Genomic DNA, 16,732 nt, shown 5'->3' on the forward strand with positions numbered 1-16,732 from the left:
CATCATCATCATCATCATCATCATCATTTTTAATATTATTAGTTCCGTGCAAACTGTAACTCACCTAAAATGCATGCTCCCACATTTTTCCCAGTGCTGCATCCCTTTGGGGTGCTCACTAGCTTGTTGCAGACATTTAGAATGATCCTTACACCAGGTGCCCCTCTGACGCTAACATTATAATCTTTGTCTTTGTTATACAGCTGAGACAAGTTAAACATGAAGCCATACTGCGTGTCTTCCACTGTGCAGTTTGTACCGTGTTCTACTTTCAGTGGACAAGCGCTGGGCGTCTGCCATGAAAACAGGTACTCACACTCTGGAGATTCAGCCAGGAAGATTGGAGAGCCCTACAATCATGGCAACAAAGACCTTTACCTATAGGTTGGTTTATTATAATAACACATGGCCTTCGCTTCTAAGTTCCAGGTACAACAGAATGATTTGCTGAGGGCTGGTCCGTGCATCAAAGAATTTAAAATTTACCATCTTTATTATTTACTACAAATTTGATGAATTTCGACATTGCTGATCCTAGCAGTATGCAGGACGCGTGTAACATATCAACCTAGTAAATGGTCCAGCTCTCAACGAGTCTCTCGTAGCTCAGTTGGTTAGAGCCCCCAATCGGTATCTGGGAGGCCATGGGTTCGATTCCCGTCGGGGACTCAGATTTTTTCTTTGTCCCACGCTCGTGTCATGTTGAACAATTTCTTCATTATTTATTACCGAGCTTAAAATTTACCATCTTTATTATTCACTACATAGGGGTTGTAATTATTTCCGTTGTTCCTTATTATAGGGAGAATTTTCATGGCATCTTACTTTCACTTCTTTGGAACCCCAAGCCACGGGCACCGCCGGTCAGTTGCTCGTATGTTTTCTCTTACATTAACCCGCACAGTTACGTGCTAATTGTACCCTGATAAAAAAATGAAAGCTTTCTACACTGATTTATTTTAACAACGAAAGAGAAAACTAAGTTTAGTGCGAGATATTTGACTAGTTGAACTGATTGTAATATTTTTTTCCGATTGAGCTAAAGTCACAGTTAAGACATTACACATCATTCTGTTGCTTAACAGGCCATTCCCGAGTTACACTTTGCCTCTGTTTGTCCTTTCAAAACGAGTCTACGTGCGAAAGCATTAATATGACTGAGTTTGATTCGCATGAAAATGGACCAGTAGGTGAAATTCATTTTCTTAGGATGGTTTTGCATGTTTATCTCGTTTTGAAATGGAGGCAATGGGTGACTTGGAAATGGCCTAGTATGCTTTAGTCATTGAAAAAAAAAAATATGTCTGTGATTCTTAGGGTCGGCTTTGATTCTTAGGTTTTTGACTTTGTATTACTTATTAACACTAGTACTTCTACTTACTTTTAGCATTTGCGGATCTGAGAGATAGATAGATATTTTATACATACTCTCTTACTTATTTGTTTTTTACACAGGGCCCCCGTTATACCAGTCCTGCGACTGAGGGGTCACCCTGTTAAATATCGATTATTTATATGGAAAACCCAGATAAAACATTCACTTTAGTATGTCCCTTTGGTGTCCGTATTAATCGAGTTCTTGAAAGCGTAGTTTTGCACCTTGTTATCCCAGACCTTACCATTATCTTTGAGCACGAGAAAACGATTCTAATGCTCCTGTTGAACTGGTGATGACATTCACTTCCTCCAGAATACTGCAACGACAGCTCTCCATTGGCTGCGACCTGTGGATTACTCTGCACATAGCCCAGATTGAATCCTTTATTAGAACTGTGATCAATCTGACAAGCGCCAATGGCTCCCCCTGGGCATTTCATGAGTTCTGGGGTGGGATTCACAGCGCGGCAGATGTTGATGAAGTAATGAAGGTGTTTGTCCTGTGTTCTGGTATCAACTGCTTCCCAGTTACCTTGAAAAGATGTGCACATGCATTAAAGTTGAAATCAAATTTGTTATTTATTTAGCATTTCTTCCCTCTGTTTTATGATCTCTACAGTCAACTCTCGCCATGTGGACACCCCGCTATTGCGGTGTCCATCTTAACCTTCCTCATTCATAACTATTCTTGTTTACATTCAATTTATTATTGATTATTAAGTTGTTTTCTACCTTAAAGAAACTATTACTAATTAGTTTGACCTTTCCTTGGAAGTAATTATTTGACGTTAAAAAATGACTAAATATCGTGACACAGTTCTTTAAAGAAGCATTGTCACGCTATTTTAAGTTATTTTTCTGATTACTTCCAAATTGAAGGAAACCTCAAAATAATAGTTGTGTAATGTGGGAAAACAACAAAGGAGTAATCAAAACCCAAAAACAAAGGATGGTTTCGTCTGACAAAGATTAAGACGGATTACGACTGACAAACTTGAGAAAAATTGCCAGTTTTTTTCAAGATGAGTTGTCCGTGACTAAGCTCCTATAAGCCACTGTAGAGACGCTTTTCACTAAATTGGCTTTTAGCACCTCTTGCAATCCCTTCCAAAACACTGGCCATTTCTTATAAATACATTACATAGCAGCCATAAATTTTAGCTTACTATTAGTAAGTCCCATTGGAGTTAAGTCATAGAATTTGCCATTTCCTGACACTGCGCACTGAACAGATGAGGCAGAACAAACCAATGAAGTTTGAAAGTCAAAGAAGTACTTATTTCCTTCTTGCCCAGTAAAGGTTGGTGTTCCAAATGGTGTCTTTGGATTGCAGTAGAACTTGATATGAACCTCTCTTTGCTGCCCAGTTTCTTCATAATTGTCTCCTTCTCTAAAAGTTTGTATTTGAAATAAAAAGATTTAAAAGTGATCTACATGTACATGTATGGCTGTTAGGCATCTACAGTTAAATCTTGACAACTTGAACGTTCAAGAGAATCGAAAAAGGCTCGAGTTATCCAGGGTTCAGTTGTTGAGGGTGAAATTACAATGAGTAAGAAAATATCCTGCAGGGAATCGAAAAAGGTTCAAGTTAGCAGGAGGTGAAAAGTTATCTGGTTTCAACTGCATCGCTGTTATGATTAAGTTGGAGGGAGAAGGGGATATTTGACATTATTATACATTAGAATTACTTTGAAACATGTGATTGGTCGAGAGCATTCAGTCAATATACAGTAGCATGTGAACTCGACATGATAACCCAATATCTGCTGCAGATATTGGGTTATCATGTCGAGTTCAAAGTCCGCCTAGTTTCCAATCCCCTCGTCCGTGTAGTGCTGTCAAACTTTTGAAAATATGGCTAAGGGATTCGCCTCCGTTTCCGAAGAGGAATTGAAAGTTTTGATCGAGAATAAAGATTCTAAAAACACCAAGAGAACAACAAAAACAAGTGTAAAAATTCTGAATGATTATTTGAGGGAGAAGAACCTGCCATAATGTGTGAAATTCCTGCGAGTTATAAAACCGCTTTGGCCAATGTTCTGACGAAGTTTTACGCCGGCGCTAGAAAAAGTGATGGCAAATTGTTTGAAAACGTATAATAAAACAATTATTGAATTCGGTTTTCGCATGATATCGTGAATTATCAAAACCTCGTGTCTGTGTTATCTGCCGAAGCCGTAGGCTGTGGCAGATAACACAGACACGAGGTTTTGATAATTCACGATATCATGCTCAACCTCATCCAATAATTGCTTATTATTATTCAACACATGCGCGCGCTGCCCATATATGGTCAAAATGTTAACGTTATCTGTCATCCGTACATAACATATATCCTGCGATATACGTAGGTTGCGAAGATTCGTCCGAAATCTTGTAAAGCGCGGCATAATAATATTACAGTTTTTCTATCTGAAAAATGTGTTTCGTTAACAATTTGTTGAATAATAAAACAATTATCCTGCTCAATCTTGCGGAATATCGTCTGATTTTAGCCAACTCGGCCTACGGCCTCATCGGCTAAGTATCAGGCGATATTCGCGCGATTTCGCAGGATAATTGTTAATTATTCAATGACCAGCAGGGTTGGAAATTTGGCATGGCCACTATTTTGGAAGACTAGTGAACCTGGATACAGTCAACTCTCGCCTTGCGGACACCCTGCTATTGCAGACACTCGCTTTTACGGACAAAATCCAGATCCCCCGCGAAAGAGGTTTGACTGTAAATGACTTCCACTATAACGGACTCTCGCTATAAGGGACTCTAAACGACGCCCAAAGTGTGTCCGCTTTAATGAGAGTTGACTGTATAAGTTATCTGCCATCTTCAAAATACCCAAAATTATTTTCATACTGCACATGGAACCAATTCAAATTTAACATCTCACCTGTAAACAAGAGTGACAATTTCACCCTTGTATTCCAGCTCTTTGTTCGCCTTTCCAAGGGCAATCTTTTTTCCATCATTGGTAGTCAGACAGGCCCCAACGTCATCCCTTCCTTGTCCACATGCAGTTACTGGTCCACAGATGTTAAGCTCAAGCTTTCCTTGTTCTTTGTTATCAGTTAAATCACTACTGTACATAGGATTTTTTCTCTTGTACAGGGGAAGCAGGTTAAATGTGGTGTCGGACTTAGGATCCTTAACCTGACAGTTCTTACCCACAACATTTTTTATCGCACAAGCAGCTGCTGTCTCCCACTCAAACTTAAATGTGCAGCCAACAGTTTCAACAAACTTAGGAGAAGAGCTCTGTGGAGAGACGAAGATATATAGTTATACAGTCAAAGCTATCTTAGAGCGGTTTTCACTTGAGTGTCGAAAGTTAATTGCGTTTGCTTTGGTTTTGCATTGCTACGCTTAGTGATTGGCTTAAAAATCTCGCGCCACTTTCTCAGCCAATCAGAACTAAAACCAAAATCACTCGTGACTCGCTCCCATGATAATCAAGTTGGAAGGAAAATGGTAACATAACACATACATTATTACCATAATATACTGTAAATTATGTGTAAGGAAAACTCACCGTTAATCCTGTCTTGCAAATGAAAGTTATTTTTGTCTCATAATGCTTGTCTTTATCATCTGGACATTTGTCTCCATTAGTGTACGTTATGACAATGTTCTTGCCTTCAAATCTTGGTGCATTGGCTACAGCACCTAACAGAAATAAGAACAAAAACGATTTCATGTAGAGGATATGCTAAACGTCTTCCTGTAACTTATTTAGATGCCCAAAATAAATCCTGTAAATCCTCAAATGAACACTGTGCGGAAGGGATGATTAAATCTTTTTTTCTTTATCATGGTTTAACATTTGCATGTAAACAGAATGATCTGAGAATTAAAATACGAGCTGTTGATAGCCTGCAGTACAGGCTTTTTCTGTGGGCATGTGAGAGTATTAGCTCGCGATAGAGTAGATTAGCCACCATGTTAGATGATGGCAGAGAGAGGTTTGGAAGCTCCTACCACCTAGAACCCATTTTCTCCTCTCCCCAGTCCTCTCCCAAGTACAAATCGAATATGGCACTCGCCTGATCAAAATGTATTCGCTCGCTTAAATGGCCTGCATTGAAGGCCCTTTAGACCCCCACCCCCTCAGAATTTCCGATGACCTTCATGGGATGGGCATGGATATTTTCTGGAACTGCACATTGTGAATCAACAGGTTAAGATTCAAGTGCTGGATGGGGACAGTGTTCTTGGGCAAGACACACTTTACTCCCTTAATTCCTGGCACTGGTAAACTGTCACAGGGAATCTGCCAAAATAATCAGAGTAACAGGTGCGACAGTCACCTACCTAAGTTAAAGGTCTTGCCATTATCTTTCTTTAAGCAGACAGCAGCTGTTCCACTACAGCCTGTTACAGAAGGTCCAAGATTCAGTGAGCGACAAACATTAATGTAATACATGCCACCGTCACTTTGAGCTTGCCAGTTGTCTTTTGTCTTCACCAAACTTGTCAAGTCATACTGACGAGTATCTGACCTTGCTATACATTCAGTGATCTGTAAAACGATACCAAGAATAAAGTCTTAGCTGCTACAACACTACAGTCAAACCTGTTTTAAGTGGCACTGTCCATTTTGTTTCTTTCGGTTTTTCAAGGTTCTTTGGCTGTTCCCACAATTATGATGGACGGCAGCAAAAATGCAATCGTTAGTTGGGTTTTGAACTTCACAGTGTGCAATCCCCATGTAATTAAAAAGCACAGTAAACTGTCAACCTTTTTTAAGGAGTTACATGTACGTAAACCGTAAAATTCCGGTTATAAGCCCCCCGCTTATAAGCCCCCCCGGTTATAGGCCCATCATCCTGGAAACAAAAAAATACATCCGATTAAAAGTCCCCCAGATATAAGCCCCCCTCTACCAGGTGACAGTACTGAATAGGGCTAAATGTTGCTTTATTATGCATTTCTAACTTAAAAACGTATTTCCATCAACACTCCCTTGGCTTGTTTCGAAACGTTTTTTTCATTTCGCTTATAAGCCCTCCCGGATATAAGCCCCTCCGCTTATAAGCCCACCCAAAACCCCTTACGAAGTTGTATAAGCCCAGGGCTTATAACCGGAATGCTACAGTACTATAGTTTGTAACTCCATAGTTGTGACCATTAAATACAGGTTTGTCTGTTATTTGTAAGAATGGCGTAAGACATTTGAGAACCTCAAATATTTAATTTGCCCACAGGCTATAAAACACACAGTTTTACTAGCCCAACAGCTCTATAACTGGCAGAGATGTCAAATCCTGCTCTGAGCTACTTCTTACTTTATTGGGGTCATGTAGCAATTCTTGCAAGATTTGACATAAATGGCTTGCTACCCTTTGTGAGCAAAATAGGGCAAACAACAGGAACAAGGCCCCCCTCCTAAAAAAGCAAGTGCTACACTAGAGGACCGGCAGAATTACAGCAATTACACTACAGCAGAGCTGTGCTCTAGCAGAGCCCAGGTGCCACAGGCGACTTACATTCGTCTTTGGGCGACTAGTATAAGTTTGAAAGTAAATGAAGAAGCGTTCTAAAGTTAAATACTCCGAAAAAAGATTTTTCGAGTTTCCCCAACGTATTCAACTTGAGAACGCTTCTTTATTTACTTTCACTTTATCCAAGTTGCCATTTCACTTTATATTATAACTTTGCTTTCATGAAAGCTTTTAAGAGCTCCAGGGAACCCAAGATTTCTTGCATAAGAGCCTTTGAGCACCCTGCAAGAGTACAGCTTTGTATTGCTTTACTGACCTTTGCAGGACAGGCATACTTTGTATACCACCTGAAGTTGTAAACACAGTGATTCTCCTTCTCATACTCTGGCACTCCTATTCCATTATTAACTGCCGTAGAATTACAGAGGAACGTTATGTGAGTGGTGCGAGAAATGCCATTGTGACATTTTGTTCCATTGACATATGTTAAATTTAACATTCCATCATAGTAGTACAACTTGCTGTTTGGTAGGCCAAGTGTCCAGTTTTGTTTGGGGTTATCCTTTTTAACTTGGCAGGAGGGGATATTTGAACCAACGCAGGCTGTGTTGTTGCTTCCTCCACAAACCTGCGATTACAGCAAAATAGACAGTGATGTCAGTAAAAAAATATACAATCATGTCATGTAACAGTAAGATACTAGATGAACGCAGTACACAGCCAAGTAAAAACAATAATGCAAAGAGGGTGGTAAAAGGGGGAATGGATTATGTTTCACAGAAAATAAAACCAACCTTTCACAGAACATGAAATAGGCATTAAACGTTTCATGAAAAAAGAGGATTTTCCACAAGATCTTCTTTAACTTGTGCTATTTTCCCTGCAATTTCTTAAACTTAAAATATCTTAAGCCAATATTTTGGTTTCCCTAGCTAGGAGGGTCAAGAAATCAGAATTCCACCATACCATCCCTGAACATTGCAGAGTTGATATGGATGGTATGTGACTGTACACTTGATTGGTTTAGACATAATAATTTGAAACTTGACAGTGCACAAGCAATGTAGGTAGAAGGTTGGATAGGGTATGGTTTTTGACTCCTCTGGCCCTGAACAGGGTATATAATTTCAAGCTCCTCTGTCGGGGGAGCAGGGATGGCGCAGTGGTGAGAGTGCTCGCTTCCCACCAATGTGGACCGGGTTCGATTCCAACCCAGTACCATATGTGGGTTGAGTTTGTTATTGGTTCTCGTCCTTGCTCGGAGGGTTTTTCTCCGGGTTCTCCGTTTTTCCTCCCTCCACAAAAACCAACACTTCCAAATTCCAATTCGATCTGGAATCAGTGGGATCAAGAAGAGCCACCTAGTGGAAGATCCTACTGTAAATTCCCATTTATTTCCCATTTCCTACAGGGCCTGAACCTGTCCTAGACAAGGTATGGCTGCAAGACTGTCATCGAGTATTTACATTGTTTTCGCTTTGGCTTCATTGAAAAGCAGATTTTTATTTGCTGGGATCGGTGTTCGCATTTCATTGCGTCGAACATCGTGTACGGGACGCAATCACAATAAAGTGTAAAATTTATGATTGTCGATGTTGTCCTTTGTCATAAATAGGGTCTTAAAATAGGGGGTGTTGTCCTACACGGGGTAGGTATTTTGAGTTTTTATTGTCCTAAACAGGGTCAGGGTTTCAACCCCCAGCGCACCCCTATACCAAAACATGGGTCAAGTACCCCCCCCTCCCCACCCGGGATTTGAGCCTAGTGGCCCATACCGCCAGAGCTTAAAGGAGAAGTTCACTCCAGAATGGCCATTTATTTTCTTTACGCCAATAAAAAGTTTATACAAAAATATGTTATTCACCAAAATTTCAGCTTCCAACGAGCGCTAAAACCCTACGAAATCTTTCTCTAAAGTAGCCCAAAATTCGACAACTGAACGCCGCCATCTTGGAGCTAGTAATGTATGCGTGACGTCAAAGAGCTCAGCCTGAAGTTTGAATACTCAAAACTTCTTGTTTTGTTTTGTTTGTCAAAATGCCTGTTTGTGCAGCTCCATGTTTCTCAAACAGAGCTCCAAGAGATACAAAAAACCCTTCACCGTCTTTCAATATCTAAAAGAAAAAATGCTCACGAATGGATTATAAGAATGGGCAGAAACGAAAAATTAATTTCCTGGCAAAGCGGACATAAATATTTGTGTGTTCCGAAAACTATACGAAAGAGTGCTTCGAAGAAGATCACAGATACAGTCTCCTGAGTGAAAATACCCACAAAAAAGAAAAAGGCAGACGCAATACCAACCAATGTTACGATTATGTTATTTCACTTTTTTACTTTATTTCAGGGAGGATTTTTAATCAACCAGAGAAACTCTCTGTTGTTGTTGTTGACTTCGGCGTATTTTCTCGATTAAACGCGGGTCCCCGATTAAACGCCGGCTTCGTATAAACGCCGGCTCAAAACTGCTAACTTTTAACTAAACCCTGGGGGCGTTTGATCGAGGTCCCGGCGATTATTTGTGGTCAAGCAAACAAGTAAATATATTCTTTTCAGTAGCACTGTTACGACAAACTGGTACGGTCTGCTACTTTGGTAATTTTTTATAATGTTCAAGGAAACGTCCGGCGTAAAATAACTAGGATGGATGCTGTAAACAAAACGAAACAGCCGCAATGTTCGCGTTCATGTCGTCATGACTGACGCGAACAGTGGAGGAGGACGTTTATTACCGCGAAGGACATTGGCGACATTGCCGTTTATGGACTTATTGGTTGTTTATGTTCTGTTTGTCACAAATCTTGATTGCAACATGCACGTACCGTATGCAATACTGCAACATTGGTAACATGATCATCCTCGGAGACCCAGAGACAGATTGTCGAACGGGACGACGAGAAAAATCGAGGGTCTCGAAGGATAGGTAATAATAGATCAACCTGAAAAAGTTGCAGAAAATTGCACTTCGATAATGAACTCGATCGGACCCCGATTTAACGCCGGAACACACAAATATTTGTGTCCGCTTTTGAGCAGTTGTTCTTTAAATATTGAAAGACAGTGAAAACGGAAATACCTCTTTTTGTATTTCTTGGAGCTCTTTTTAAGCAAATTGAGCTGCACAAACAGGCATTTTGACAAACAAAAGCCACTACAAAGAAACAAGGAGTTTGAAGTAATTAAAATATATCCCGCTCAACTTCAGGCTGAGCTCTTTGACGTCACGCATACATTAACAGCTCAAAGATGGCGGCGTTCAGTTGTCGAGTTTTGGGCTACTTCAGAAAAGGATTTCGTAGGGTTTAAGCACTCGTTAGAAGCTGAAATTTTGGTGCATAACATATCTTTGCATAAACTTTTTATTGGCGTAAAAAAAATTAATGGCCATTCTGGAGTGAACTTCTCCTTTAACCCAGTAGCATGAAGCAACCAGGAATATTTCTTCTCATCCATCACAGGGTTACACCCCCAGCATTAATTTTGCCAGTACCCATTTACACATCTGGGTGGAGGGACACACTATGAGAGTACAGTGTCTTGCCCAGGAACAAAACGCAGTGCCGCAGCCAGGGCTCGACTGAACCTGAACCACTGGATCCAGAGTCCAGCGTGCTAACCATTAGGCCACTGCGCCTCCCACACAAGCAAGGCTCTTCTTAAAAAATGCCTCACCTTTAGCTGAAACTTGTACTGAGAGGACGAACTTTGCACAGTGTAAAAATCGTTTTTGTCCCACATTTGTCTAGCCAAAGGAGTCAGGTCAAACACATAACCAGCATCTTTATCTTCAACCTTGCAGTCATCTCCAGTATTTAGACCCAGGGAACATGCAGCAGCTGTTAACAAGTCATAAAAGAAAAGTAAGGTTTATTATGAGATCCTGCAAACTGGATGTTATGTATGACAGAAAAGCCTTGTGTGAAAAAGATCTTTATTTACAATCATATTAAGAACACCTGTACAGTGTGGTAGCCAACAACTGTCATGGAAAACAATACATGTAAGTCACAGCAATACAAACTCAACTAAGTTAGACAAATTTATCTGGCGGCAAAACAAAATTAACTTATGGCAGAACAAAATTAATTCACGCCAAAACAAAGTTAACACATGAAAACAAAGTTAACTTATGGTATAACAGACTTAACTACCGGCAAAATAAAATTTACTCACAGAAAATTTAACAAAGAAAACAAGTTGGCAAATTAAATATTTAATTGACCCCGATAACTCGAAAACCCTGCTAACTCAAACCTCCTCCCTTACTGTTTTTCGTTTCCCTTCAGAGTTTGAGTTATCGGGGTTCTACTGTAGGTACATTGTGTATAAAGTAACACACAACTTGCTTAGAAACCACCCTTTTCAGCTCACTTATGTCATGATGTTTACGGCAGTTGTGGAACGGTAGTAAATCAAAGTGACAATAATTTTTGTGCAGGCTGTGGTAAAGGTAAGTTTTTCTTATAAAACGTTTTTATATCTGCATTTCTTAGGGTTGATTCTTTCAAGGGCTCGTTACTTTTGAAGGAACAGTGTCCCGGCTGATACATGTAAAATATGTTATCACATGGGGAGAAAGCTGTGAACTTGCTTATTAGTTTGAGATTGAGAGGAAAAAAAACAACAAAAATAATTGGTGAAAGCAAAGAAAAATCAACTAAAAAGAAAAAATATATGACTTAAGATTCAAAAATGGTTTCATCGGAATGAAACTTTTGATTTCTTGACCTCTTGAAACAAAATCAAATTTGATGAGTAGTAATCCACTTCCATCCTTGTAATCCTGTTTTTCTGCATTTTTTTTCAGTTTATCTGTATAATTAGTAGGGTTTGGCAATAATATAATTATGGAAATTAAGAAGGAGGACTTTCAATAATCAGTTACATCACTGTCTCTATACTGATTTGTAAAGCAGCACTCTTAAAAACTTGTGGACTAGCTTTTTTAACAGTAACAACACAGGAGGCAGCATGGCCGAGTGGTTTAGGGCGCTGGTGTTGTAATCCAGAGGTTCCAGGCTTTAAACCCTTAACCCTGCCACTTAGCTGGCTTTGTTCTCTGTCGCACTAAGTTTAAATCCTTGGTCACACTTTGTACATGTACAATGTATATAGCCAACTGGTCTGCCTCCTGTTAGCTGGGATTTTTAACTATGGCATATTCATTCAAATATTTGTTTCCTCTGTTTCAGTGGCATGCCTGTAAACTTGCTATCTTGAAGCGATATGGAGCCACATGTAAGTGCATGAGCACTATAAACAACATTTACATTTTTATTACATTTACAGTACAAGTCGTACCTGTTTTCCACATGAATTGGTAATGGCAGTTGTCCTGTGTATGAGTCACCAGAACAGGAGGACTTTCCAAATCTCCTGGCTGACACACAAATGTAATTGTGGAGTTTATTGTAATAATTTTCCCTTGATTGTCCTTCTTGCATTCGCTGCCCTGGGTATACACCAATTTGATAGAATTGTCTTGATTCAGAGTCGGTGGGTCTGTATATTTCCCAAGACTTGTTACCTTTTCCTTTTCTTTCATACAAATAGCAGAAGCCCTATCACACTGGTTTGTTTCTTGATGAGGCATTAGCTGACCACAAACATTGATGAAAATCTGCTTATCAGAGCTGCTGCTTTCTCCATCAAGAGCAATCCAGTTGGAAGCATTGTCCATGCGTACAAGCTCTGAGAGATCATAGCGCAAACCAGAGGGACCCTCCACTCGACAGGCTGTCCCAGTACGGCGACTGGGTGGACAAGCATATTCTGTTCTCCAATCAAAATAGTAAAAACAGTAGCTCTCACTGTTGAAAACAGGATGTCCCTTGCCAGCATGATAGTCACATATAAACATGAAAATAGTAGTTCTCCTGAGCCCATTGCTACATGGTGTACCATGTTCATAAGTTAGCGTCAGTTGGCCATCTGCATATCGCAATGTTTGTCTTGTTATATCTCCCAGTGAGCGTCTCATTTTCCCATCCTGGTTTTCCTGGCAGACTGTTGCTGTAGAGTTAGTTCCTGTCAGTGGACAAAAAGACAGTGACTAAATTTAAAGGGACACAGTATGTCACGGATTTTACCAGATTTTTGAACTGCCAAAATATATATTTGTGTCGCATGAAACCTAAAAATAATGGTCCATTTTTATTAATAAATGGCTATATTAGAGCACTAAATCTGCTAACTAGCATCTTTGGCTGCGGATGGCTCGGATGGAAACAGATTGAATTTGAAAACATTAGGCAAACGTTTTCAAATTGTTTCCGCCGGTCTTCAAAAAAAAAAATCAATTTAATAGCCGTGCTTGATTTCTATCCGCAAATTAAGGTTATATCTTCCTTTGGATGTTCAAATGATGTTTTTTAGGGGTATTGCCTTCCACTAATTTCAGAAAGTTTTGCACAAAAATCTGTGAAATCTCTGTGACATAGTCCCTTTAATGGTAAGTGGCCCATACTGCCAGTGCTTACCGTATCCTGGTTTCAGTGCTCAGCATTAAGCAACTGGGAGTATTACTACTCTCCCCTGGATAGGATTCTAGTCCATCACAGGGTTACCCCCCAGGATTAATTCACTGGTACCCATTTATACACCTGGGTGAAGAAGAGGCACTATGAGAGTAAAGTGTCATGCCCAAGAACGCAACACAATGACCCCGGCCAGGACTCGAACCTGGACCACTTGATCCAAAGTCCAGCATGCTAACCATATGGCCACTGCAAGAGAGTTGGTGAACATTTAATACCGTCACTTGCATCGAAGTGTGAACACTCGCCACAAAAACATGATGTAATTGGGTATTAAACGTGGCAAGATCCATCATCAAACATTGAAGTGAAGCTCACACAGTACAGGCAAAACTTCACACCAGAAAAGATTCAAGTGAACCTACAAATGCCTATTGACACAGATCAGAATCAATTTGGTTTTTCACTTTTTTTTTCGTCTTTTTTCTTTTTTTGGGGGGTTTGAAAAAAAAAAAAAAAAAAAAAATTTTTGGAAGAAGTCTTCACATCCAATCTTTCCACCATTTTGAAATTGGAATATGTTGAACTTTCGGTGAGAAAGTTGCCATTACATTCTGCCAAACTTCAAAGTTTGATGACGTATCATGCCACGTTTAATACCCAATTAGATCATGGTTCGGCGGCAAGTGTTCATGCTTAGATACAAGCAACAGTACTGATAAAATGCAATGTTCATAGATACAAACCTCCACAAGGATATCCAAGAGGCTTACAAACATTGATGTAATAAATATAATGAGTTGTTTTGTGATTCTCTTCAACATCCTGGTAAACTTTGTAGTTGGTGAGTTTGGCAGCAGTGAGCTTTGTCAAGTCAAAGTTGACAAATTCGTTGATCAGCACACAGCTATTGGTGGACATGACGCTGGATTGTGGACAAGCAAAGACCGTCTCCCAGAGCACTTCATATGCACAGTCACGTGCCGCTGTCAGTACTGGGCCTTTAACACCCTGAAACAAAAGATAATTCTTTCATTCAAACTGTGCTTCCAGTGGTGGCCGAATGACAATAATTATGGCCATATTTGATTACAAAGAAGGCTTTGTTACCTCCAATTCTATAACTTTTTTCAATGCAGTTGTCCTTCCCACCAAAAATTCATCATAACACATTACTTTTGTACCAGCCAAAAAACCATCTTTAGCAATTCCTTGGTATGGTAACTGCCCTAGATCTGTAGTTAAGAAGGACACCCCCCCCCCCCCCTTAAGAGCGAAAACTAAATATAAGACCACAAGCTTACATTTGGGAGGTCATATTTTCAGAGAATTTTTTGTCTGAAATTTGTTGGGCTTATTTTCAGGAGGGGGGGGGGGGGTATTTTTAGAAGTTTACGATTTTATTGCTTGCTTACCATTTGTTTGGAGCACTTGAAAGTTATTGTGGTTAGAGGTAAACAGTTATCAACTTTCTCAGTTGTGTTATACACAAGTCTGATTGCATCATCTTGCGTGTCGTAACTAAGTTTGCTAGCATAATTGATATTTCCCAAGTCTTTTGTTACTTGAAGCTTTGTGTCTACTCTGCACATTGAACTGTTTGCAGGACATCCTTGGGTGTGGCCAGCCTTCTCGGCAGTTATTCCTCTGCACACATTGATGTGAAAATCAAAATTTGAAATTGCAGAAGAGACCTCATAACCACCTGCAAACAAAATCAATCAAAGTGTTGGTAACTAAATATCGTTCATGTTGCAGTTAATTTTTGATCTCAGTTAATTCTTTATCTTAAATGTGGCTGAATGTAATTAAGGCTACATTAGAGTTGAGCCAATGCTGGTCAGCGGCAATAAGTAGGCCATGCGCCATGATGTCACATACAGGGTTTTCCAGTTTTGCACGTATTGTGTGTTCCAGATGTGTGTGGTTGTGCAGTTTGTTTCTAACTCCCTCCCTCTCTCATTGGTGGATCTGGTAAGTATAGGGTTGGTAAGTATTTCCACTGACTTGGTCAGTGTGACAGTGTCTGGTGGGTGGTTGCCGCTCTCAGAGTTGCTATGGATACCTGTGTGCCCATCGCAGGCACCTTCCCCAAGCTCATCTATTGGCGATGAGATTATAGGAGCTACATCACAGACAACTCAACTTGAAAAAGTTGGCAAAGTTTTTCAAGTTTGTGGCTCATAATCCGTCTTAATCTTGGTCAGTCGAAACCATCCTTGTTTATTTTCAGGTCTTTATTTCTCCGTTTGGAATTTTCTTTCTTAGAAAACTATTATTTTGAAGTTTTCTTCAATTTAAAAGCAATTAGAAAAAAGACTTAAAATACAGTGACATAGCCCCTTTAACAAGTTAGTTTTTTTTTCTAACTAGTTGAGTGTGGTTAAACAGTGCTTTGCAAGACTTCAAACAAATCTTGGCAACCTACATACATGTATATGGCAGGATATCTGTTACGTACGGATGACGAATAACAATAACATTCTGACCATATACATGTATGGGAAATGTGCGCATTTGTTGAATAATAAGTCGGACAATCAGGTTGTATCCACCTGACTGAAAAAACTTTGTCGAGAAATATGTACGAACTCTAAACAATATGTGGCTTTCTGGGAAATGAGTGAGCTAATATACATATATGGAAAATACTCCAACCGATAAAGATAATGATAAGAGAGCCAGAGGAGTAGAGATGGCAAAGTACCTCCACTGAATCCCATGTTTACTTGAACATTCTGGCTTAAAGAAAATCTGTTTTGGCTTAGCAGTGATATTAAAGTTGTCACTAACCAATAGGCTAGTTAGCAAAAAAAGTAAGTCTCAAATCCTGAAAAGGTGGCATAATTTGTTTGTGGTTTGTGTTTTTTTAGAACAACTTCTTTTTCAATCAGGTATAAACAGTACAACAAAACAGTACATGTATACATTTTGTAAATGCTGCCCTTGTACACAAGGCCCCGGTTGTTTAAAGGTTGGATAAAGCTATCCAATCGCTATCCAGTGGATAGCGTTGCTTGTTTTGTCAACACTTTTCCACTGGATAGTGATTTATTGGTGGATAGCATTATCTACCCTTTGAACAATGAGCCCAGATTTTTATCGTACCTTTCAACTTGATCAATGGCGTCAGATCCCTTAGTTTGTTGTCGTTGTCATATAATGAGCATGGTATCTCAGGAACTGCAGGGGGTTTTGAGCAAGCCTCATTTGTTACAAACTCAAAGATTGCTACACACTTGCTGCTACCCACACTGACATCCACAAACTGAGGTGATCCCTAAAATGTATTAATCACAGGAAAAAAATTACATGAACTGCTCTCCCTCAGATCACAGGCAGATCAAACATAAGTTAGGTTAAATCTGCATTGAACTGAGACCTCTGTGACACTGTTGTGAGTGCTCTGCCAACTGAGCTTGAGCCAGTTGTGAGCTG

The 16,732-nt window shown here is 39.8% G+C and overlaps 1 protein-coding gene across 1 annotated transcript in view; it reads right to left on the reverse strand.

Moving 5' to 3' along the window:
- LOC144656117 (cation-independent mannose-6-phosphate receptor-like) overlaps nucleotides 1-16,732 on the reverse strand; it is a 45,991-nt gene that overhangs the window by 27,392 nt on the left and 1,867 nt on the right. Inside the window, exons 3-14 of the mRNA XM_078516341.1 lie at nucleotides 16,403-16,574; nucleotides 14,710-14,999; nucleotides 14,041-14,305; nucleotides 12,120-12,845; nucleotides 10,491-10,654; nucleotides 7,135-7,446; nucleotides 5,689-5,896; nucleotides 4,910-5,043; nucleotides 4,271-4,635; nucleotides 2,544-2,767; nucleotides 1,620-1,909; nucleotides 65-350 (exon numbers count right to left, since the gene is read on the reverse strand). Coding sequence (XP_078372467.1) covers nucleotides 65-350; nucleotides 1,620-1,909; nucleotides 2,544-2,767; nucleotides 4,271-4,635; nucleotides 4,910-5,043; nucleotides 5,689-5,896; nucleotides 7,135-7,446; nucleotides 10,491-10,654; nucleotides 12,120-12,845; nucleotides 14,041-14,305; nucleotides 14,710-14,999; nucleotides 16,403-16,574 — 3,436 coding nt within the window. The remainder of the gene's footprint in view (nucleotides 1-64; nucleotides 351-1,619; nucleotides 1,910-2,543; nucleotides 2,768-4,270; nucleotides 4,636-4,909; nucleotides 5,044-5,688; nucleotides 5,897-7,134; nucleotides 7,447-10,490; nucleotides 10,655-12,119; nucleotides 12,846-14,040; nucleotides 14,306-14,709; nucleotides 15,000-16,402; nucleotides 16,575-16,732) is intronic.

This window comes from Oculina patagonica, chromosome 6 (assembly GCF_052425735.1).
Source record: "Oculina patagonica isolate OP01 chromosome 6, crgOcupat, whole genome shotgun sequence".
In the NCBI taxonomy this organism is placed as follows: domain Eukaryota; kingdom Metazoa; phylum Cnidaria; class Anthozoa; order Scleractinia; family Oculinidae; genus Oculina; species Oculina patagonica.